Genomic DNA, 25,650 nt, shown 5'->3' with positions numbered 1-25,650 from the left:
AAAGTTGTGGATTTCAACATGGAAAAGTAATTTCAAAGATATTCAACAGTTATGGAAAACTTATTTCACAATTAAAGAAATATGTATACCTAGAGGCCTCTGTCATTCAGAATTCTAAAAGCCTTTATATCTACAGTGTATGTACAGTAAGTAAAAATTCAGATTGGAGAAGTAAGGCTGCTCAATTAACTTCTGAAATCAGATGGTTTTAATAAAATTAAAAATATCCTTTATCTTCTAATCCACAATTTTCAAACCAAGGAATAAGTTCGGTTTTCCAATTACCTTCACTAGTGCCTTTGTGACTAGGTGAAGGAAAAAGACTGAAATAGAGCTGTTGCATTCCTTAAACTTAAGGAATCAGATTGCCGTTGCGCTTCAATAAATTGCATAGCCAAAACATATCCAGTAATGATTTGATTGCTTTACTGGATTATTTTTTTCATATTTCTTTTAAAATGTCCAACAATCTAACTTTTTTTCTAAAACTGACCAATTCTGGGACAGTATCTTCAAAAGTAACAGATTCTTGAAGTTATGGACTAGCAGTGGCTAACTAACGAATGAAACCATATCTCTGGATTCACTGATGGGCCACTGTCCAAACACCAATCCAATCCTCTTTTGAAACAATTAGAGGGAAATTAGAGAGTCAGAAGTATATAGCATACTAAATCTAAACTAGAAATTTACACATATGACACTTCATCACATTTAATTTATTTGAACATAAATTAAGGAGGTTTATTGTAATTGGGATCTGTAAGTTCTATGATCATTGTTAGAGGATGAAGGAGGAATGGGAAGACATACATCTTCAAAGGATTTTGCTTACTGTATGCACATTTCTTGCAAACAAAAGAGATCATCACATAGTTAAATGAAGACTAGAACATTAAACCAAAAAAAAACCCTTAAAACTTTCATTAATATGCATTAAGCACTATATAAATACTGGAATACTTTCCGAAATTGCTAACCATGTCTTTATTAATTTAATTCTTTGCATTTTTATTTATGAATTACAATTTCAGAGTGCAGATTATTAGGTCTAGCTTCTGCATTTCTTATATTTCTAAATAACAAGTTCTGTAGAAAAGTTTGTTGAACATTCCAGGTGGTATGTATTTCCCTTTTTGCCAACTGATCATAAAATATTGAATAATAATGTTTTAATTGTGTTAAAGCCATGTTTGAATTAGAGATTCCAAAAAGAGGAAAACCAGAGATCCTGTGTCTTGAACTTCACTACCTACCATTCTTACTTCTCACAGGGGTAAAACCAAGCTGGAGCAATCAAGAATGCAGCTCTGGTGCTTTTTAACCAGGTAGAGCAACGTGTCACCACTTTCACACAGGTTACCTAAGCAAGTTATACATATATATGTATATATATATATAATCACTTTTTAATGGATTTTGACTGGCCTGCATGCTCTTCAGCTATGTACCTTCCCTATCCATTGCAAGACAGTAGAAACATGCACAGCTGCTCTCTGCTGAGTCATGGGACTCAAATCACAGCATGGTCAGGTGGGATTGGCAACCCCAACATAACATTTTTCAACTCTGCTAATGATTTTTCTGGATATTTTAATACACTATTTAGCAATAACTGCATGCTCTACAGGTTTTGGAGTATGGACCATGAAAGTTCTGGAATGTTATACGATAAAGAGGCCAAAGAAAAAGGGAGCATGCATAGTTTTTAAAAACTAAAAACAACCCTTTTTGATTCAGCCCTTATAAATGTAAATATTTTATGAAATGTGTGAAGAGCTTTATATAATGATTACTGCCACAACTTCAGCTCCTTAATGAATAACATTTAAGCTATTGCAGTAGCTACTTACATAAAAATTACACTGTTAAAAATCTACAATGCACTGTAATACAAATCTTCAACATGCTACAAACTACATTCTGTATTCATTTGGGCAGTGTATATCTTGAGTTTTATAAACTGCCAGCACAGCAAACAGTTTCATAATTGCTAAAATACTTAGCAAATAAACCCCTTAAAAAAACTCTCAAAGCAAAGAATTTTACAAATACTCTTTTCTTAAACTTTAAACTCCTTCATAAATAGTGGTATTTTGGAATGTGTTTCATGACAGCAGCCTGTGACTGAGTTAGGGGACTTGGTGTAAATTAGAAATACTATGGAGCAGTCACCATAATTTTTATAAAATTCCAAGTATATATACCCTAGGGTTGTGGTTTTTTTTCATTAAAAGCAAGTGTAATCTCCACTTAAGCATAATTGGCAGAGTCTTCAGGAATAGGGACAGCAAATATTGTACAGGAGCCAAAGTTATGTGAAACTAAGGATGACACATTATCCTAGAAAAACGTGATGTCAAAATTTTGTTGGGATTGAGATTTCAGTTCCATAGCAAGATTCAAAGCTGTTGCCTTCAGACAAAGTCTCACTGGCTTCAAATGATATTATATGATTCAATTGTACCATTGATTATAGTGTAGTATAATCTATCTATATTATAGCATCGTATAAATTGTCCAGAGACGCCAAAAGAAATTAATATTTGTGTGTATTCTGAAAATTCTCTGATTTTACTGATTAAATTTTAAACCAAGATATGCTTCAAACATCAAATAAAAACTTAAGGTAAGAGATTTTTAAAGTGGTTTTCTTAATATTATATAAAAATCAAATACCATAAGGTCTGAGATTTAAAGTCAGTTTAGAATAACTTTGGAATCATTGATCCCCATTATTATATATTTTATCACTTAATTACAGTGCAGCTTTCAAGATTCAGAGGATAAAACCACATGGCTGAATTACTAAAGGCAATTTGTAATGGCTGAATCCCTTTATTTTATTGTCACTTGAATCATGAAGCCGTTTGTAAAGCTTAAAATTTTAGTGGCCTGCTCTTGCTCTTATTGAAATCTAGAATAAAATTGAATGAGAGCAAGACCGGGTCTTAAGTGAATGCATTTTATTGTAAATGGGCACATTAACATGCTGTTGGTCAAAGCTTGTTTTAATGATCTAAGGTGTTGAAAAGAGATGCACTGCTCTGAAAGGACACTATGGAGGCTGATTATATGTATATTAACCAAGTATTTGGGTTGGTAATGAAGCATTTTTTAATGTTGTAGTCTATACAATAATATTTATAATAATATTTTCAGAAAACTATAAACCCATTGAGGTAGTCTTATTTTTTATTTTATTTTTGTGTGTGATTTCCACAGTATTGCTCAGGCTTCTGCTCTAGCCAAGCATGTTGTTTTGCTGATTCAGGCCTTGAGAATGCTGCATCATAAGCAATTGCTTTCAAATGTATCCTTGCAAAGGAAAATGTGATATCATTGAAGATGCAAATAAGTATTTATAGGGCATGGCGTGTTATAGAGGCTGATAATCATATTTATGAGGTGTAAAGAAGATTGTGTTAATCCATCATGTATCTTGAGTTTCCTATTAGTTTTATTAGTTTTATTGCTAGGAAAAAAAAAAAGATGAATGAAGTTGACTTATTTAAAATGCAATGGTTCTTTCCAATTTAGGGTCTTGAAGCAAAGAAGAGGAGTTTTATTAACTTAATGAGGTTTTTTTTGATAATGTAATTGTTTGAGATTATTTGAAAAATAATGAGTGGAATGATTTATGTGAAAAATAATGAAGACAATTACAGTAGGTTTTGTTTGTACCAACTATAAATTGCACTTCTATCACTTGGTTTTTAGCAACTATGCTGACAGAACTATCTGCAACAGAGTTTACATGGGAAAAATCAGTTAAAAAAATCACTGCTTTTTAATTGGCACTCATATAGATCAATAATTGATACTTACTATGAAACTTTATCATGCTGCTATTAACTAATTGATTAGATGATGATGGATCAGGCCATGAATTAGTTTTAATTTTCCTACCTTGAAAATGGCAGATAATTATTTTCACAATATTTGGTTTTTATTTAATCAAGAAACTGCCTATAATTTCATTGACAGGATTCAGGCTTCTTATTTCTTTGTATTACAGTTATATATAATAAGATAATTAATTCACAAATCTTATTTCTTTTCTAAAAGAGAGACTTATGTGTGGATAATAAGGTGGTGTGCTACTAATGCTTAATACAGTGTACATTAATGTGCTTTTTGGTCTGTAAATGTAACACAGAAAGCAAAGTTTTAAATATTCTCACTATATGAGGTACACAATATTTTATTTCAGACTTACTGATCTACATGACCAGTAATAAAAATACTCCATTTAGAGGCAATACAGCTGTAACTATTTTATGTGTATAAATTTTGGAAAACATAGAGGAAGTGCATATGAGAAAGGAAACACAGTACTTTAACATGTTTACGAAGCAAAAATTAACCATTGGAAATATCCGAATCTCAGTTCACTTAATACATGTCACATTTGTCAGTGTGATTTTTCATGTATGAAAGATCATAATATTTTAAAAGGGAAAGAATTCTTTTCAAACTCATATCCATGTTCTGGACAGAAATCTTTTCTATTAGGTGACAAGTCCTTTATTGTGGTCACAATGCAGTAACAGCCACACAACCTGAGGTCTGAGTGACCTTGTGTTAAATATATTTGCACGTGTGCGTGAAGGGCAGCTTTCTGAAACTTAACTGTGAAATTATCCATCACCCACTATGATTTTTTTTTAAACTTCATTCATTTCATGTAAGAATTAAATATGAGGAAAGAACTGCTTACCAAACTATATAAAGATATATGTGCCATTTACTTGGTTCTTGGCAGAAAAAAGCCCTTAGCTCCCAATGCATTTTCCTGAAGGGACTGGATTTTAACTGAAGAGTTAAATAATTAGTTTTAACTTGCAGTATTATATCTGAAGGAGAGAATACATGGGAATCTCTTTTTAAGAAGCTATTGTTTACTATTTATTGCAAAATCATTCAAATAATATGAATGGTATTTTTTAATATTCTAAAAATGTCACTATCTTGAAAACTAAATGTGAAAAGTACTTGGTATTAAGCATTCTCTCAAAAAATTGCATAGAAAATTGCATAGGTCAAATGGCATGACCGAGTCTGCTTAGCTGAAACCATAAACCTAGTCTGGGACCAAATGCCCTTTTGTTACATCAGTGACTGTACAATTCAATGTATTTAAGTTAGAGGTGCATTATAGATCCCCCTCGAAATTCCTATGTATTACTGCTACAAGGTATAAATCAGAGGTATTTCACCACCATGCTTTTTTAAATGTTGTTTTCTGACAAGCCTTATTTCACAGTAAAAGAGAATGTATTTTGAATGAAAGCAATTAGAGACACAAACAATATAGATTGTATTAGTTGTGTGCATTTTTAGCAAGTTTGTCCTTTCAAAATATGCTTTCATAAAAGGACAAAATTATGGGCAGTCTTGCATGGCTGATAAACAGCTTGACCTGATCCAAATTTCAGTGTACTTGGTAAAAAGTGACTCAATTTCAGCTGCTTTTTATCGCTTTCCAGTTCTTGCAATTTTCTGCTCTAGAAGTGCTTTTACCATAGCAAGGACTATAGTATTTCACTGTACACAAAAGTAGTAGAATGATAGAAAAATTTGAGATGGAAAGGATCTCAGGAGGTCTCTCAATATGCACAGGAGACTGGAATGCAAAGAAGATATTTCAGGTCTGGTAATTTGTGCTTTCTGCAAAAATGAAATTGTGCAGAAATTTGCCATTAAATGCCATTACATTTACAACTTTTTAATCCAGATGTGGTGTATGTTTGTGAAAACACCATCTGTAGTGGACATGAAGATATATGTGGAGCTTTCTGTTAGTCCATTTCACTGGGAACGCTAAGACTTATTTTCAATGTAATCCAATATAGTAAAGAAAAGGAAATAACTCGAGAGTGTGGTACATGCAAGCTCTCCAGTTTTAACACTACTGAGAATACTTCAGAAGTCTTATACATGGATCAGGTTAGTAGCAAAATTATGTTTAACTGCCCTCTGTAAGAAGAGAAACTGGGAAACAGAATTATACAATGTACATCTCATTACTTTTTTTAATGATGGTGATGTATATTTGTCAGTATAAATTTAGCGTTCTTCACAAGTCAGTGACTGGCATGATTTGATTTAGTATCATTTTTAACAGAATATGTATCTAATGAGAAAAAATTGTTCTGTGGAACTTTACTTGCAGAAACTAAATGCAACCAGTTCATCAGAAGGCAGCACAGTTGATATTGCCCCTCCTGGCGAGGGCGAGCAAGCAGAAATTGAAAGTGAAGAAGCTCTTGAACCAGAAGCCTGTTTTACAGAAGGTTGTAGAATAACTGTTGACTTATGAGATGTATTAGTAAAATGGCATTATGACTAGTCTTATTTAAGTTCTTTCAAATCTGTGGACCTTCATGACCTCAATAACTGAAAGATAATACTTTTGTCCTAGTATGCTGGAAATCAGATGCCAAAACAAGGTTTCCCTAGGCTTTATCTTTGTCTGCCTGGCTACTGCATACACCTTGTAAATAAGAAACTTTGTTAATTTTTCTATTCTTAACAGTCTTTTGTTATTTGAAAAGGCCCTTGAAATTTGGAACAAATTAATTTTTGTGAAACTCAACAAATGGAACAGTTACATGCCAACAATCAAGAATATAATTTTTTAAAATTTATTTTACTTATAATTATGTCTTATGTCTAGTATTGTCTGGTTTCTCACCAAATTACGTATCTAAATTCAGATATTCAGGATCCTATAAAAAAGGATTCCAAGTTCCTATGGAAGAGGATTCCAGTGTTTAATTTTAAAAAATTACTATAAAATGTGTTATTTGATACCACAGGAAATATTGACTTTGAAATAATTTGCTTTTTGATCCTAATATCTCTTAATCTAATGCAGGTTGTGTGCAGAAATTTCCATGTTGTCAAGTAAGTATAGAGGATGGCAAAGGAAAAATTTGGTGGAATCTTAGAAAAACCTGCTACAGCATAGTTGAGCACAACTGGTTTGAAACTTTCATTGTCTTCATGATTCTCCTCAGCAGTGGAGCACTAGTAAGTAGAAAAAGAATGCATATGCTGAAATATTTAAATACCACCTTAGAAGCAACAGCGAAATTCAAAGTTGCTTCAGGAAGACCTGTTTTGCTTGGACCTGTATAAAACTTCCTGTATTCCATAATTTCAGGATGGAATGAAAGTTGGCTCAAACTTGGAAAAGTTTGTTAAATTTCACATGCACTTTTTTAGTGATGCTTTTGGCTTATCACTGTACACCTGGTGCCATTTCATTTAAGCCAGCATAGCTGCTCAAGATTTAAATTGCCTGCCAGTTTTCACCATGTTTGTCAAGAGATTTGAGTACATTTGAGATTTGAGGACCATTGTTAACTGTGAATATATAGCTAAATGTATGATTTTAAGTCCTTAATTCCTTCTAGGCTCAGCCACTTCTTGGATTCTGCTTACTAAAGAACATACAGAAAACGGAATAATTACTTCATTCTTTTTCATTTTTGGAGGCAGGAGATAGGGAAGAGTGTGACAGAAAATTAAACCTAATAACCACTTTCCAACAAGATTTACATTGCCCACCTTTTAGTATCAATGTGCATAGTGTACACTCTAGCAAATACATTGCTCTTTAATTTGACTTTTAGACATAAGTTTGGTTGATGGAGGTTAGAAATGTAATCTCTATAACTGCTTTCTAGAATAGAATATGCATATTTGGAACAGATTTTGTAGGAGAAAAGGGGGGAGAGGGTGTTGTGTGAATGACAATGTTTTTTAATGCTACAGTGGACGAAAATTCATTCTTTGAGTTTATTTCTTCATTCATTAGTAACATAGGATATATATATATGTATATTTATTGAGCCCCAGATAGGGCAGAATACATAAAGTTGCTCCTATTTGTAGTATTGTTGAAGATGGGAAATCTGTGTATTAAGAGAATGCAGAAGAACAAGGGGAAAGATTAGCTCTGGACTACTTATTTTTACTGATTTAGTCCTTATTTTTATCATGTATATTCTGTGAATCACTAGTTATACCTGAATATATTTTTTTCACAGGCTTTTGAAGATATATATATTGAACAACGCAAAACTATCAAGACCATGCTGGAATATGCTGACAAAGTTTTTACATATATTTTCATTTTGGAAATGCTTTTAAAATGGGTAGCGTATGGTTTTCAAATATATTTTACTAATGCCTGGTGCTGGCTGGACTTCCTGATTGTTGATGTAAGTATGTAGTCTTTAATATTGTCAAATTCACTATAGTAAAGTCCTTTATCTTGTAAAACTCATTACTACTAAGTAATCTTCTTATAAACATGCAAAAATAATTCACATTGTATAGTTATACTGCATTAGTAATAGCCTGCAGTGATCTGGATGTGTTATTTAAAGTACATTTATATGCCAGAAAGAAAATTATGGCTGGCCATCAGTTAGTTCATTTTTCGTGGTTAATAATTTCATATCCAGGAGGTATCAAACTTGAGATTTTATGAAGAAAAAGCCTCATTTTGAATCACGCTATTTTTCATGGGCTCTGGTCATACTACCTTATTCCTTAGCAAATAAGACACTACGTTGTGCAAGTGTCTTCTACAAACATTGCAACTTTGCAAGTGAAAAAACACATGTAGTCCAGATTTCACCTGAGTTCTCAGAACGTCGTCTCCCAAAACTATACTGTTATCATTTTTAGTAAAACAGAAAGACAGTGGCTGGTTGGTCTAAAAATTTATTAGTTTTAATGGGCTGACAATTTGCAATAATTACATCAGCTGTGACTTGGCAGGGTTTGTGATAGAAGAGAGTACAAGATTTCTTGGCTGCCTTCCCAGCCGTGATATAGTTCTGTGCAAAGGCCTCACTTATGTTGTCAGAAGGGATCAAAGCTGGTTTTACTCCCAGAATATTTTGGTCTCTTGCCTTCACACATTATCTGACCCAGTTCATTGGCTATACATGTCCTCAGTGTGGAACTGAGAGATAGCATCTTGGGGCAAATGTGCATTTATAGTAATTTCTGCCCAAGCTACTATATTTCTTAAGAAGCTTGCATAAATCCTGGTCCCATAAATACTTATTCTTTATGAGTATACAATAGAAATGTGTTGCATTTGTGACTCCCAGAGGAAAAAAAAAACCAGCTAGATTGACTCTTAACTCAAAATGTACGATCTTCTATTTTTTTAACCTGCCCAAGTTAGTTTTGTTAAGCTGTTAAATCTCTAGCTCTGTCCTGACAAACTACAGTAGAATGGAACTGTGTGAACAGTTTTCTTAAGAGTATGTTAATGCAGAAGATGGATGCTCCCTTCAAGGATTATGTTAAGAATGGATTTTTTTTTTAGATAAACTACAACTCATGTTTTACTTATTCTTTTTGTAACTTAAACCTAAACAGATTATTCTAAGCCATACTCTGTGGTTTCTTAATAATAGTTTAGCCTCAGAGATGCAGTTATCTGAGCAGGCTCTCAGAATTATAAAGAACATCATCATAAGTAAAGCAGCTTATTTTGCCAACATTTTACCCATAATTTTTAATTTTGTAAACAAAAGCATGACTAAATGAGATTGTAACCTTCTACATTTGAAGAATTATAGTCAGTGTTCCAGAAAGTGGTAAAAAATGTCTTACTCTGCCTAAGGCTAATTCAGCAATTCCTCTAGCACCATGAGACAGCACTTGAAAGAAATATGTGAACTCATGTTATCTTCCTATAGAAAAGCAGAGAATCCACACAGCTTTAACTGGCAGTTTAAACAAGTGTGATTCAGTGGCAATCTCTCAGTGAGACCACCAATGAGCCCTTCTTCATTAAAGGTGACTAAAGTTAATAAAATTGTTTAATTCCATCTTCTAAAATTATTCAAGAGTAAACACCGATAGTCCTTTAGGGCTTTGACCTTTAATATCTTACATACCTGAGTCTCACACTATGAGAAACAGCCATTTGCGCTCAGAGATTGTGACCAAATCAGATTTTAATAATTACACAAAGAATGGCAATTTTTGGCTCTGTCACTTTACAGCCATGACAGATGACTCCTGGTACATTTGGCTACCTCAGTTTAAGACCTTATCATGCTGTTTCTCTGCTCCACTCCTCTGCTACATGCAACAATATCTGTAGCATGGAGCAGATATTTGAGTGGAGTGCCTAATCTAACAAAAATCACAATCTGGTAAATTAGTTCCATTAGTTCACATTTATCAGTGCTTTAAGGTAAAAGACTTAATTTTGGATGCAGGCAGCTGAGAAGCAGCGACATACTCACTCTTTCTGGGGAGACTGATTCTGGCAGAGGTATCCAGTAAAGGCTCAAGACAGCAGTACTTTAACCCAGTACAACTAGATAGATGCTGTACAGCATGTCATTCTGTACCTTGGTTTTAGACTCTTACCCTTTTGTCCAGAAGCCATCTGTCATGAGTTTATGTCTAATTTTTTATGTACAGCTGTAATGCCGCTAAGTTGTCTTTGCCACATACAAAGCTAGGAGACAGGATATCAGCGAAGGAAATAGGGAATCTGGAAATACCCAGTGAGTTTCTCAGTTATTAGGTTTGTTTGTGTAGTCTTCTGCTGTGATATGTAATCTTAGATAATCTTAAATGGATACCGGCTTATGCTGTATATTTTTAAACTTTATAAGGTAGTTCTATAATTTGGTATAGATACTTAATTTCTAAATTATGATGTTAATAAATTGTACTGGAATGAAATGGAAATAAGTAAAATTTAAAACAAATCATATATTTGCCAAATGCTCTGGGGCAGTAATGAATCTGTAGTGGAATGAAATCTTTGACCTTCTTGAAAATGCTCATGCCTGATAAAATTCCAACGAGTACAGTTTTTCAACAATTAAATGTAGCAAAACAACCCTCCAGTGGGGCTTGTTGTACAGTACATTAAAGGTTGGTCATATTGATGGCTTGTGTAATGTATCTTCAAATAACTAAAAATGTTTCATGCTTTTTGTTAAAACAGTTAAAGTAATTTAATTAAACCACGCTCTCAACCTTTTAAACTAGCTTTTCAGAATAATTAACTCAGCAGCAGCATTCACGGTCACACTATGCTAATATACTAAATTCTGTATGCACAAAGGCAACTGCTGCCCTGACAATTTCATAATAAAAATAAGAAATAAGATGAGCATATTGAAACCAGGTACATAAAGAGATGTCACTTTGTGTTCCCAGACAGTCTTATATGTCTTTATGTGCATCCTAACATGACACACTATGCTAAAATTGGATAAGCCAGAATTATTGAAATTAATTAATCAATTCAAAGGGATATTCAGATGATATATGCATGAAACCTAAGACTTTTGATCAGTGAGTTAATGAACAGACTCATAGTTTGCAATCACATGTCTCAACAAAAAGAAAGGCTACTTTGGGTCCAGTGTCCTGCCTCGGGAAGTGTCAAAAATGCCTACCTGGAAAACCAATACTATGGTATTTATCTTTAAAAAAAAAAAAAAAGAAAAATAATTAGCTTCTCAATAGAAAGAAAAATCTTTGAATTTTTTCCAAATTTTGCAGTTTATTTTTATTCCTTATTAAGTATAATGCCACAACACTTAAACTACATGAAAGATAGGATAAGCAGGGTTGGAAGTGACGAGGGCCATATGCCAGTGAGGACCTTGAATCAAATCACATAAATTAGCCAATCACCAAGTAGCACAGAATTCATATGGATTCAAATTTTAGGTCTAAGTAGAAATAAAGTCAACGTGGAGCTGTACAATCAACGATCTGGCTTGCATGACAACCCTGACTGAAGATCTTGAGGAGAACTAATTGTGACTGCTAAGTTTCAATATGGTTTTTGCAACAGTCAGTCTACATTAGAAGATTTGTACACAAAAATGTGGACATACTACCCTCTAGTTTTGGGAGATGAAAGTAAAAATTCTTTCCACCATTTTGAGTTCATTTTCCTTTCTTGAAATTACTGCATCTGCATGCATTCCTATCTCAAAAGAGATATTTAATTGTCAGTGTACAGAGACATTTGTTTTCTCACTAGCACGGAAACAGGTGGATCAGACCACAGAAGACCAAGCTAAGAAGACTGAGAAAACCAGTGCAGTTCAGAATAGCTGTATATACAACAGAATTAATAGCAAAAAATTCCAAGGAAATTTTTCCTCTCATTTGAACTGTCCTTCAGAGGAAAATATGTTGTTTGCAATAGATGAAGTATTTCATCTTTGGGTTTACGATGTAAAAGCACTAGCATCATGGTAAGAAAGCTGTAAATAAATAGGTTGAAATGGAAAGCACAAACTGGGCTGGAGAATGACTTACAATCAGAACCTAAAAACTGTCAATATACACAGTATCACTGAAGTTATGGGAGCTATGGCGATGTAACTAGGTTGTTAGTCTTGTTTGCAAAAGATAGCTAAGGCACAGTGCTAGTTTGGGGAGAAAAATATGAAATTAAGGAGGCATTAATCTGAGTTTAATTTTAAAAGGGATGTCTTGCTCTCCCAGTGAAAGACATATTTTTATTATGTATTTCATAGATTATTTTTAATCTGTAGAATGTGCTGTCTTTAAACTAAAATTTATTGTCATGTCTGGGTATCTTCTTGATGTGAGTGAATCAATGAATATTCTATTAAAAATGCAGAGAATTCCATGTCGTGTTATCTTCAGAATATATTAAGAATGGTTACGGGTCAAACAGAACTATAGAATCACAGGACAAATAAACTGTATTAATGACAGTGATTAATAACAATTAATGACAACATTAATGTAATGGCAGAAACAATAATATTATCTCTTGTAAGTGAACAGACTACAGTTAGAGACTACAGAAAATCAGTAAGATTTTCTTCTTAATATGTGTATAAATCACAGCAAGTTCCTTTACAGACTTATCCATTACAGCAAGAGGCCTGTCCTTTGATTAAAAGAATTACATCCTGACATGTAATCTGGTTGAAAGGTACAATGATAAGAATTCACTAAACTGCTATTTTCTGTTAGATTAATATACATAGCAACATGGTAATGAATAATTGATTTCTATCTGCTCTCAGATTGTCCTTTTGAGACATGATCTTGCAACTCTTGTGTTTGTGATTTATCTAATTGTTCTTTATGGATACAAGTAACATGGGAAACAACATTTCCATATAACAAGCAAAATCTTACCACCAATATCAGTGAATGCCTATCTCTGTACAGTCACTTATTTAAAGAAATCTCTACACTGAGGAACAGAAATTAATATTTGAGACATTTTTTTCAAGGACTGAATTGTGCCTATGTTCATTTATGTGTCTTCTATGCTTTTGGTGGTAGAACTGAATAAAATACAAGTAAGGTATATTTCCCCAGTCCTGCTTCCAAAACTGCTCAAAGTAAATTAAATTCTTTCACGTTAACACAGTTTAAAACTCAGTTCCATTTGAGAAGCAGATTATTTCCTCCTTCCTGAAGTAAACTGGCTTATGATAAAATCCTGGTAACGTGAATCAGGAGCTCACTGTTGTAGATAATAAAGCACTTACTGTTATAATGCTAGCATCTGCCAATATCTATCCCATAATATCTTCCTATACTTAGAAGATTAAAAAAAAATAGAGTTATCAGGCAAGTGAGAAAGGCAAGTATTGACCTCTGTCAATATATATTTCACAGATACCCTGGCTATCATTGCTATGAGCTTAGTGTTTGACTTAGAAGTAATATTTATAACAAAGCTAATTAATCACTACATTATTTGGCATGTTATTAGTGATTATAGATATTAATAATATTGTCAGTAGTTGATAACTATCCTAATTTATTCAGAATTTTAAATTGCCTGGAAGGTTGAATCTTAATGAAGTTACTGCAAGTACAGCTATTTTGTCTTTAAATATTTCTGAAAATTGTATCCTTCACCAACAGTGTGCTTCCATCTGACAGTGAAACCCTATCCAGCTATAATAGACATTGAATAGCATATATTCCCTTTCCAAACATGCTTTCATTTGATCTCCTGTCTTTCCAGCAAGTTTGCAAATTGTGAAATTGAGCCTCCAATGTCACTATAAGCAAGAATGCTATTCTTCCATTTGTCACTGTTGAACTTTCTGTTGATTGAATATGTGTTCTTTTTAAAAAAACTGTGTAGAACATTTTTTATAATAATATTTTTCTGTATTTTTATAGGTCTCATTGGTTAGTTTAATAGCCAATGCTTTGGGCTATTCTGAACTTGGTGCCATTAAATCACTTCGGACATTAAGAGCTTTAAGACCTTTAAGAGCCTTGTCTCGATTTGAAGGAATGAGGGTGAGATAAAATGAATGAGTCTGAATGAATGGATGCATACAAAAATTAATGTAGAAATGTGACACTCATGCCTTCTGCAAAGAACTCTAGAATGGGAATGCATGTAAAAATGTGTGGAAAAATGGCCTTCCAGCATGTCCTTATACACTAGATACACAAGACATGCACACAGCTTACATTTAGAGATTAGAGCTTCAAATCACTAAATTGCCCACTCACTGCTGCATAGTTGTGTTATGCCAGCCTCCTGAATCTTAAAATTTCCATTGATTTCTAGACTTATACAGAAAAGTAAAAGGACATGAGAAATTTTAGAATAGAGGGTTGGGGTTTTTTTTCTCCAGTTTAGCTAGGGACTTCATTTTTTTAATTTCCATAGGTAACTTCTATTCTCTGTTAGTTTGTCAGTGGTTCAGAATGGATCAGGAATAGCTGTAAAAAAAAACAACAAACAAACAGAATAAAACAGAGCAAAAAAACCCAAGCCAAACCAAAACAAGGTGAAGCAGCTGTCAATGGTGACGCACCAGGAACTAAAGCCTCCCTGTGGCTCCCTGTCTGCCTGTCTGGAGAAAAAAAATCCCACATTAAATGCTGTAGTATTAGGGAAAGGTCCCTCAAACAGATACCTGAATAAGGATTGGGTTGGAAGTATAGAGGTGGAGAGATGGGAAATAATTTTAACAGCTAGTGTCTTTTGCTTCATATGAATGCATCTGCTGCCATTTTACCTCTCCTCCTACACAGCTAAATCCTTCCTGTTGGGGAAATTACTATTTTCATATTCTGCCAATCTGCCAATCCCCACCCCACCCCTCCCCCCCAAAAAAAGAAAACCAACCAAAAAAACCCCACCTAAACTATCACAAGCTTCTGCTAAAAATGCAGACTATGCTATTTCTTGGAAAAACTGATGCATACAAAATTAACAGGGTAATGTTATTAAGAAACCTCCTTTTAATCTTTCACCTCAAAATTGCAGATGCTGCAATACATCTTTATAGTTTGGTCATAGGTCTTAAGTTTCCATATAAATAGTGTAGTTCCTGGCTGGGTTGAGGCTGCTGTTAGAGGGGGCCACACTAACCAGCATAGGGGATCGTGTCCTGTGGCACGTCGCCATCACCAACATGTTTTACATGATTTGCATTGCAAACAACGTGTGAGTCCCTATTTAATGGGCAAAACTTCTGTTAATTTGTTAATTTGACTACTTTCAGTCAAATTAGTGAATTGAAAAATACTATTATTTTCAAAACCATACATAAAAAGCTAAAGAAATTCAATTAAAAAAAATACCCTAACAGAGAAGTGTAAGAGCAACTATAGTGAGCCAGGCAATTTAAAAATTAGCAGCAGATGCTGTTAATAAAAATGAAATAAGATATGCTTAATTATATTAAGTTGTATGTAAATGCTAAAATACACTGGTACCTATATATATAAAGCTTCTGAGAATAAAATCATTAGTAGTGATAGTTTTACATGCAGACATTTTTATTTAGTCTCCTAAATCATCATTCTTTGATTTTTTTTCTGGTTTATTTTCTATTTATAGATTTTGATTTGTATTGTTGGAATTTAACCTTTATTTCTCTCTTTTTCTTTAGAGTACACAAATGCTAAGAATCCATCTTGCTACTAACAGGTTTTCTTTTGCTTTTTGAGTTTTTTTTTGCATTGTCTTAGTTTCTTTATTATTTTATTTCTTTCTTTTTTGCAATCTCATTTATGTTTTTATTGAACCTTAAATAATGTTTCCTTCATAATTTTAATGTAATATTTTAACTCTCCATTTCATATTAATACTATTTTAACATTTTAAAAGTATATTTCTTTTTCTGTTCAGAAACTAAGTGGCTATTTTGTCTAATTTGTACACTAGGTGGTTGTAAATGCCCTTGTAGGAGCAATTCCATCTATCATGAATGTATTGCTGGTTTGTCTTATATTCTGGCTCATCTTCAGCATCATGGGAGTAAATCTGTTTGCTGGCAAATTCTATCACTGTGTAAACACCACAACTGGTGAGATGTTTGATGTCAGTGATGTCAACAATTATACTCAGTGTGAGGAACTCATAAAAAACAATCAAAGTGCCCGATGGAAAAATGTGAAAGTAAACTTTGATAATGTAGGAGCTGGATACCTTGCTCTGCTTCAAGTAGTAAGTAAATTTATATATTTTCTTTGCATTCTTTTTAAAGAAGTATAGAAAAAATGGACAGATTAAGACTGTTGAGTAGTGGAGTAATTTCTTCATTGCAATGTTGTACAGCTTACACAACTGTATTGCACTGTTACCTGTAATTTTTGTATTAATGATAGTACAGTAACTTTCCATTCCAAGGCTAGGCAATACAGTCTTATAATGACAATAATGTGCAAATAACAAGTGAAAAAGGTACACAAATCTTTTTAGTGGTGCACAACATAAATATCAGGAATGCATTTCATGAGTCCATGGTGGACAAGTCTTAGAAGTTGTCTTGTAAGCCAGGAGGGAAGACAGCAGCCTAAAAGAGGGCAGACATTCTAACTGACTGTCTGGTCTGGTCTGAAGTGAGCAACTACTGCCAATGCTTCCCACATAATCTGTTCCTAGGTATCGTTACACATGCACAGCAATGTTCTTTCGCTGTCAAAATCCATTAATCTAGGCACTTTTGGCACAGTGAAATAATGTCTCTTTTATCAACAGTCTGGTCAAGGTAGAGTAGATTTTTCTTCATGTCTGTACTCATCTAAGGAACAAGGTTGTAAATTGGATGGTAAAACCAAAAATACATCAGCCTGGTGTCTCCAGTGCACATATTTGTTTAACAAGGGCTTGATTTTCCAGACCTGGATGTGGATTTAAGGAAAGGAATCATAAATAATGCAAGATCTGAGACTGGGGCACCATGTAGCATGTAGCCAATTCTTTCTCTATTATCATAATACTTGTGTAAGAGGTCTGAAATCCTCTGAGAGAAGTAGGAGATGCCCACGGGAAGAATATGGATAGTTACTGATAGACAGATCCTAATTGAGTATTAGGTGTGATTAATCATATAACGCTTTCTCTTGATGTCTGCAGATAAACAGCACTTTCTTCTAAAATAAACATATTTCATTAAGAAGTACATGAAACTGCAAAGACATTAAACTGTGGGTAAAATGGGAAAATGTAAAACATTTTTATCACAAAAAGTACTCATAACTAACATATTCCATTAATGCTAGTTAAAGAGTCATTATAGTATACTAAATTAATATTATGTTACTTATAGTATTATTCCTGTGAAGTATTAGATGTTATTGTATTACATGGCATATTCATTCTATTAATTATTGCTACTTATAAAAAGTTGTAAATTGTATTTCCCCTTCAAGTCTTTTGCACTGTGGAACAGAAATGTCTTTGTTCTAGGTACTGAGGTACTTTTATTTATGCCAGAGGAATAAAGACCTTAGGTCATTACAGGCTCCTTGGCTTAAAATGGAGCTTCTGACAGTTGATATCTGACCCAAAACACCAGCAAGAAAGCAAGCGGTTATGTTTAGATGATTGAGCTCTTTAGAATCACTTGTCCATAACTTGGCATACAGCTTCACTGTATGAAATGGTGTCAGAAATGCCATGGGATTGTTGCTGCTCTGATATCACCAAGTTATCTAAGAATGATATGCTTGTCTCTTCTATCCCACAGCAGGTCAGTATCCCTAGCTGATCTTGAGTCCCAAATTAACTACTTGGCCTTAGTAAGTTTTGTCTCTAAAGGCAATGTCACTCTCATGTGCTAAGTCGTCGTACTGAATAATGATTCTAATTCTCTGACTTCAGATCTCATTGCTACCCTTCTACTAGAGATTAAAGTGAACCAACTTATTACTAATACTTGCCTCTGAAGGTGTATAAGGAAAACTTCTAGTCTCTTGAAGCTGTGTCTGAGTGTCATCCATGTCTCCCATCCAGACAGTGATGATCTTTAATTACTACATCACTACTGTGGACCTTTCATTCTTCTTCTCTCTTTTTTTTTTTCTTTCTGATTTTCCATTATTTTCCTTTGCAAATACTCCTTTCCACCCTTTACTTCTCCTGAAGAGATTAAGGGATCCTTGGGCATGTATCATATCACCTCTTCAGCTGATTGTCTCCAGTACCATTCTCCCTCCACTCTTCTCCTGTATTTATTGCTTTTACCAAACTCTGCCCTCTTCTAATATTGCTATGCAAAGTGCACCAAATGGCTGTCAATTGTCAACCGAGGCAGAAAGATCTATGAAGCCTGGCTCCAAGCACACCTTCTTAGTAAACTTGTATTGCACTGCAAGATGAGGGAGGATTTGGACGCTCCCAGACTGCAGTTTCTACTGTGCAGCTACACCAAAGTACCAGAGCTACTTCTGGCAAGAACAGATGCAAATATACTCCTTGGGATGGTTCCTCTCCTGAATCTCCTTGGCAGAGAGGCTCTTTATCTGTTCATTTCACAGGGATTTTAGCTCTTTTTTTTGTCTTTATTGTGAATAAGCTTGGAAACCTTGGCTAATGAGCCAGGGTTCCATACACACACTTTCAACTAGCATGTCACACCAACTCTTTGGTGTTATTCAGAGAGTGGACATTTTATGTCCATGAAAATCACCTCCTTAGAGCAATGATAGTTTTTACTCCTTATTCTACCTAGACAAAGTTTCTATAGGAACTCAGCCCAAAGTTTTATAAAAGTTAATCACAGCTCTTTCACTGATCACTTTTGGGTCTTCTGTAAATCTTATACAAGAAGAACTAGTGTATGTTTTGATTATGAACAGATTCTATTCCTTTTAGTTAGATGGGATTAAAGCATTTCTAAAAATAACACGGCAGTTTACCCATAGCAGAAAACATTCAGACGCATATTGGTACCTGTCCAGAAGGTATATTGGTGACTCCATCAATTCATGCTGTAAACTTGATAAAATGGCTGTCACCATTAGTGATTCTAGTAGATACTACCTGAACATCTCCAGCATTAATGTGTATCTGAGTCTACCATTCTTCATCTACAAAGCAAGCATTGGCAGCTCGAAACACACAGTGACCTTGCTGAGACCTTCAGAGCCTGATTTTTAACATTTTTGGAAAATCGAAAAAATAATTTCTCAAAAAACCTGGTATTACTATAAAAAAAGTTTATTACGCCTATGTTATTAAATGTGGTTTATAAATTTAGATATGATTTCATTAAAAGTTAAAGTCCAAGTGCTGTGACCTAGTTATTTTCCACATTATTAATTTTTATAGGGAAGATAAACAACTGTATTTTATTCTAGGCTACTTTCAAAGGATGGATGGATATTATGTATGCTGCTGTTGATTCACGAGATGTAAGTGCAAGATGTTCAAAGATCATCTATTGGTTATATTCGGATATACACGTAGAGTATAGAATTTAAACAGCCACACGTAGAAGAAGAATTATAATCGGCACTAATACATTTTTTTTCCAGATACAGTTAGTTTAGAAAGGAACTTCATGAATCTTAAAATTTGTACTGAAAAGAATTAATCCCACTTCTTTCTGTGTAGCCAAGTAAGTTAAATTAACTTAACTGGACTTTTTTTTTAAAGTTAATGTTAATGAAAAAATCAAAAAGTTTTTTTAACCACTTCCCTTGGTAAACATGGGTATTAATTAATTTTAGATTACATGATGTATTTATTACATATTGAATATATTAATCTTGTTTTTAAATTTGTAACTGTGCATTTCATTGTTTCTTTAGGTTAAGCATTTCCATTAACTAGCTATTGAAGTACAAGTAGATTTTAGTGATGAAGATCGTCTGTTAAGTTTTATAGGGATTAGAATTTTTATCTTGGCTACAAAACTAAAACTATGTTTACCTTGTACAAAAAATTGCAACACAGATGCCTGAAGCAGTTCCATACAACCTAGGTTATAGTTACACTGGTGATATCCGTCATCACACAGTAATATTTGTCTCCCAGAGTAATACATCCTGTTTCATTAACTTCAGCATTTCTACAGTTTAGCACATTGCGCAGTAGAGGTGCAAGTGTTGAGATGTGGGATCTGGAAGAATTGAGACAATAACAAAATCCTCTGTAGGAATTTGTCTCAATTTTATGGATTTCACGAAACGTATATTCACTTGAAATCTACTGAAAGCATCTGTTCTTAGCAGGAAATAAAAACACTCATCTGAGACCAAAATAGTTCCAGGGGCATTTAGGTGAGAGTAATATTGATTGATTCTGTTGCATGAAAATACACTGAACACAATACAAAATATTTAGATTTATGCTGTTAAAATCTTAAGTACTGACTACTCTCAGTCCCACATTGCTTCTTTCTTCTATATGAGGAACTTTGTGTATTTGTACATGCATAAACATGCCTGTGTACACATTTACTTTAAAATTCCATATGAGTAATCATTCTGTCAGCTTTTAGTTCTTCAAATATTGATTGGAATGGACATGTTGGGTCTTTTTAATTGAGTGCAGCTTACAGCTTTTCTAGCTAAGCTAGCATATACCTATTAAAAAATTATATATGTTGCTTTTTTACATCTAGTATTTTCATGGGTAATAAACTGTATAATATTTTGTAGGTTGAAGATCAACCAAAGTATGAGGACAACTTGTATATGTATCTTTATTTTGTCATCTTTATCATATTTGGATCATTCTTTACCTTGAACCTTTTCATTGGTGTCATTATAGACAACTTCAACCAACAAAAAAAGAAGATAAGTATTTAAAATGTTTTCATAGCGCTATAAATTATTATCTATAGTGTATTAATAACTTTTTTGTTTAAAGCTATAAAAAACCCAAAAGTTATTTCAAGTCCTTGAATAAAAATGTCTTGCTTTTTAACATAATCTTTTACATCTGTGGGTATGACTTTGACCTTTGCATTTCAGCATTTTGACAAGCAAAGAGGGACAAATCATGAGTTGGTTCATAAAAATTTGCGAATTGTGTAAGAGCTAAAATGAGTATGTAAAAAGGGAATGTGCATTAACCTTTTGATTCAATGCAATATTATCTGCCGTGGAAGAGTTTCTTTTTTAATTAATGATAAACGATACTTAAGGAAAATACAATATGGCATTGTGTTCATACAATAGATAATAGTTCTGCAAACTGATCAACTTAATGCAAACTGCAAACTTAATCAATTGATTAAGCAGTGGGTTATCAGTAAGTCCAGTACACCTCACACAAATAGGCTTAATGATACAAGTAAAAATGTGTACAAAAGAGCTCTATTTTTCTAAGACTTTTGTGAGAAGTGATATGAACTTTTTAGACATAAATACATTCTATAATTTATTAGAAATAATAAAGCAAAAGTATAAAAGGAAGGATAATTTTTCTGTATATATTTGACATACCAGTATGTTTAAAATAATTATACTGATAATGTAAATAATTTTATTTAAAATAATTTAAAAAATCTAAAACTACAAATTACAAATTTAAAATATTTTGGAGTTTCATGATTCATAGCCTTCAACTGCCAAAACCTAGAACCTCGGGATCATTCTAAATCTTTGTATGCTGTGAAAAAGCATTTTCATATGATGTGGTTTTATCTGATCACCAAATATAAAGCAGCAGCACCAAACAGAATCTATGGTAGAAGTCAATTGTGAACTACAGAATTTTTCCCTTGTGAAAATGTTCTTTAACTTCTTAATAGAGCCATAAATATGTCTGGGCCTACTTTCTTAGTTTTTACCAATTGTGCCATGCTTTGGGCTTTGATATCCAGCAGACAGTGACTTTGACATTGTGTTTCCATCTGACAGTTCATGTTCATCAATAAGCACAATTTACTTTATACTGAAATTCAGTCAGTTAGTTGCACATCTGACAGCTTTTACATCTGCAAACAAAGGCTAATTAGAGTTAGTCAAGGTTCCAGTGGTGGTTTAATTCATAATTTGCTATGGCATGAAGTTTATATTTAAGGTGATTTTATTTTTTCTGTCATTAAAACTCTCAGATTAGAACCAAATACTCTCTCTCGACACAACTTGCTCCTCTAAGTTACCCCACATTTGGACCTGGCTAGCTATAGTCCTAAAAGTCTATCTAGAATTCAGGACGTGGACGGGACCAGTCAGGCTCATATGTGCTAAACATATTCTAATCAGCAAGTAATTTAGCAGCATCAGCATAGTAAGAACCATTTTAGCCATGTCAGCAAAAGTGAGCATGAAGACACTGGAAAAACTCAACTGTCAGCCTGGCAGCAGTAAGGGGTTTTTTTGTGTGTTAGGAATGCATATAGGCATCCACACTATGAATACCTGAAAATATCACTTTTGTTATGTAAATCAAGTACAAATGTAATATTATATTACAGAACGACATATTGTAGTTAAATGTTGTATGTGTGGACCTAATAGTAATTAGTTTTTATATTATTTCTTTACTTTGGAGGTCAGGATATATTTATGACAGAAGAACAGAAGAAATATTACAATGCAATGAAAAAGCTTGGATCCAAAAAGCCACAGAAACCTATACCGAGGCCAGTGGTAAGAATTATTTTTTTTTAATACCTCTAATATTAAATACTATTTAAATACTATAAATAATATTAATACACTTGGGAATATGATTTTTAGCCAACAAGAGAAGGTTGTATGTCTCGAAAGAAATTTTTTTTCCATTTATTTTCTTGTAAAGGTAGAATTTTTCCCGTCCTTTTTTTAATTCAATGGACTAGATCCCTCATGTTTCATTTAAAAACACTCTGAAGTATGAACTGTAGGATTTAATAAGGTTAATTTGACAAATTTCATAATTCCCTGCTAAAGTCCTAGAAAAGTACAGTTGGTTGGATCATTTATTGGTTCTTGTTACCCACAGATAAACTTCATTTTCTATTTTTTCTCCTTCCAGAGAATTTGTAGGAAATGGGGCACTGGGCCATGCTGCTGAAGACAGAAGGGGGCAGTGGTCACTTAATGTGAAAGAGAAAGACAGCTGCATTAATCTTACAGAATAAAAGAATGCCTAGGGAGTAAAGTATAAATTGAGATTAAATATGTCTCTAAGATAAGAAACCACTCTGTTATTTACTGAACTACTACAGTGTTTGGAAAAAAAGAAAATACTTGTTGCACCTTATGCACCAAGTGTTTAAAAGTAGTCTTTCCAAAGAGAGACATGTGGCAATAAACATTTAGCTAAATACTAAAGGAAAACTTGGATATTGCAGTCATAGTGTGCCTGAGACATGTAACTTCAATGGTCCAACAATCTCACCAAGAACGATTAGTTTAAGGAAGAGAGACATCTCTGGGATGCAACTCTAAAAGCAACTAAGAATAAAGATAAGAAAATTATTCTCTAATTGGCTGGTACTCTTGCTGAGTAGCAAGTTAAACCACCTGTTTTATACCAATAATCTCAACTGTCAGTGTTATTATTATTGCATTGTTTCCCTTCCCACCCCTTCAGCCACCAGTGGTACACTTCTTGATTCACTCTAACAAGATGAGACACAAACCAACATGGGTTTGGTGTATATTAACAGATGTACAGTGAATGGGTCTTGGTCTGCACTCCTAAATCTTGCAGCGCCTTGCTTTCCCATTTGACTTTTGTAAATGTAAATGCTTTCAGAGTATAAACTGTATTCCATCTTTTTTTGCAGAACAAATTTCAAGGCATGGTCTTTGATTTTGTAACCAAACAAGTATTTGACATCAGCATCATGATACTCATCTGCCTTAACATGGTCACAATGATGGTGGAAACAGATGACCAGAGTAAAGAAATGGAAACAATTTTATCCCGGATTAACCTTGTGTTCATTATCCTTTTCACTGGAGAATTTGTCCTGAAATTGATTTCACTTCGCCATTACTATTTCACTATAGGCTGGAATATTTTTGATTTTGTGGTTGTGATTCTCTCCATAGTAGGTAAGAGCAATTCCCTTTCAAAAAGATACTAGTGGAAGGAAAAGGGAGCATTTGCTTCCAGAATATTACGAAATTTTCTGTTTCCTACATGAATTACATATTGATTCAGATCTTCATATTTTACAGCATACAATATATGAAATGTTGCATATAAGATTTTTATCTTTCCTATTCCATTCAGTCATCTTCCACATCAAAAGACATAAAGGAACTATTTGGCACATTAAATTAACATGTTCAAATATAAGGAGGAATGTTTAGTGGTATATGTGAACTAAGCACAAATTTCCTTTCAGTACTAAAACTGAAAAGTATGTGAAAGGGGTGAGATTTTTAGTTTATTTTGCTAAGGTCTTGGTGAATATTTAGATTTCTGTCAGCTAAAAGCTAATGACTCTCCGAGGTGCAAATGAGTTGTGTGACAAACCTTAAGTCTTAAACAGTGACACACCTGAGAGAGGCTGTGCTGACACACTGTAGATCCTCAGGTAAAATAAATAAATAAATAAATAAATAAATAAATAAAATCAGTGATTTGCAGAAATTAAGCTAATATGGTCCTTCATAAAATACAGTGACAATAGGCTCAACTTCAAGAACTAACTATATTGTTCAGCCTGGAGAAGAGAAGGGAGACGCTATAGCGACCTTCCAATACCTGAAAGGTGCCTATAAGAAATCTGGGGAAGAGCTGTTCACTAGGGCATGTAGCAATAGGACAAGGGGTAATGGTTTTAAACTGGAAAAGGGTAGATTTACATTGGATATTAGGAAAAATTTCTTCGACATGAGGGTGGTAGATCAGTGGAACAGGTTGCCGAGAGAGGTGATGGAGGCCCCATCCCTGGAGATATTCAGGGTCAGGTTTGATGGGGCTCTGAGCAATCTGATCTAGTAACTTTGTCCCTGCTTATTGCAGGGGGGTTGGACTGGATGGGCTTTAAACCCAGTACCAGGTTGGAAGGGACCACAAGGATCATCTAGTCCTACTTCTCAACGTAAATTAGTTGAGTCAGCACCCTGTCAAGCTGACTCTTAGAACTGACCAGTGTAGGGGAATTTACTAAGAGAGAAACTTCTCTTTCCAGTCTGCTTTAGGAATAAATGAAAGCTTAGAGAGATATTAGCTACCTTGTAAAAAGCAGTCTTCTTTCTTTCACTTATTTCCCATCTCCTAGACAGCATTTCAAAATAAGGAATATGCTTTCCATAAAATGTAATAACTTGTATGAAGTTTTGCTGTAATGTAGACTCTCTATACTGATTGGTTTTGAGATCACAAAAAATAAATCTTTCTATAGGTAATGAATGAATAAATTTAAAATCACATTTTAAATTCACTTTTTTTCTCTAGGTATGTTCTTAGCTGAGATGATTGAGAAA

General features: G+C 33.7%; 1 protein-coding gene across 1 annotated transcript in view; it reads left to right on the top strand.

Annotated features, from left to right (window-relative positions):
* Positions 1 to 25,647, top strand: part of LOC104548754 (sodium channel protein type 3 subunit alpha-like) — a gene marked incomplete at its 3' end in the record, with an annotated part of 58,929 nt that extends 33,282 nt beyond the window's left edge. The window contains 10 exon segments of the mRNA XM_010194860.1: positions 6,176 to 6,296; positions 6,881 to 7,035; positions 8,058 to 8,231; positions 14,200 to 14,322; positions 16,208 to 16,489; positions 19,627 to 19,680; positions 20,932 to 21,069; positions 22,768 to 22,872; positions 23,997 to 24,267; positions 25,622 to 25,647. Of these exon segments, the coding sequence (XP_010193162.1) occupies positions 6,176 to 6,296; positions 6,881 to 7,035; positions 8,058 to 8,231; positions 14,200 to 14,322; positions 16,208 to 16,489; positions 19,627 to 19,680; positions 20,932 to 21,069; positions 22,768 to 22,872; positions 23,997 to 24,267; positions 25,622 to 25,647 (1,449 nt within the window).
* Positions 25,648 to 25,650: the final 3 nt, after the last annotated feature.

Source organism: Mesitornis unicolor, unplaced genomic scaffold, assembly GCF_000695765.1.
Source record: "Mesitornis unicolor isolate BGI_N332 unplaced genomic scaffold, ASM69576v1 scaffold22711, whole genome shotgun sequence".
NCBI classification, from domain to species: domain Eukaryota; kingdom Metazoa; phylum Chordata; class Aves; order Mesitornithiformes; family Mesitornithidae; genus Mesitornis; species Mesitornis unicolor.
This window is presented reverse-complemented; position numbering and strand designations above follow the sequence as displayed.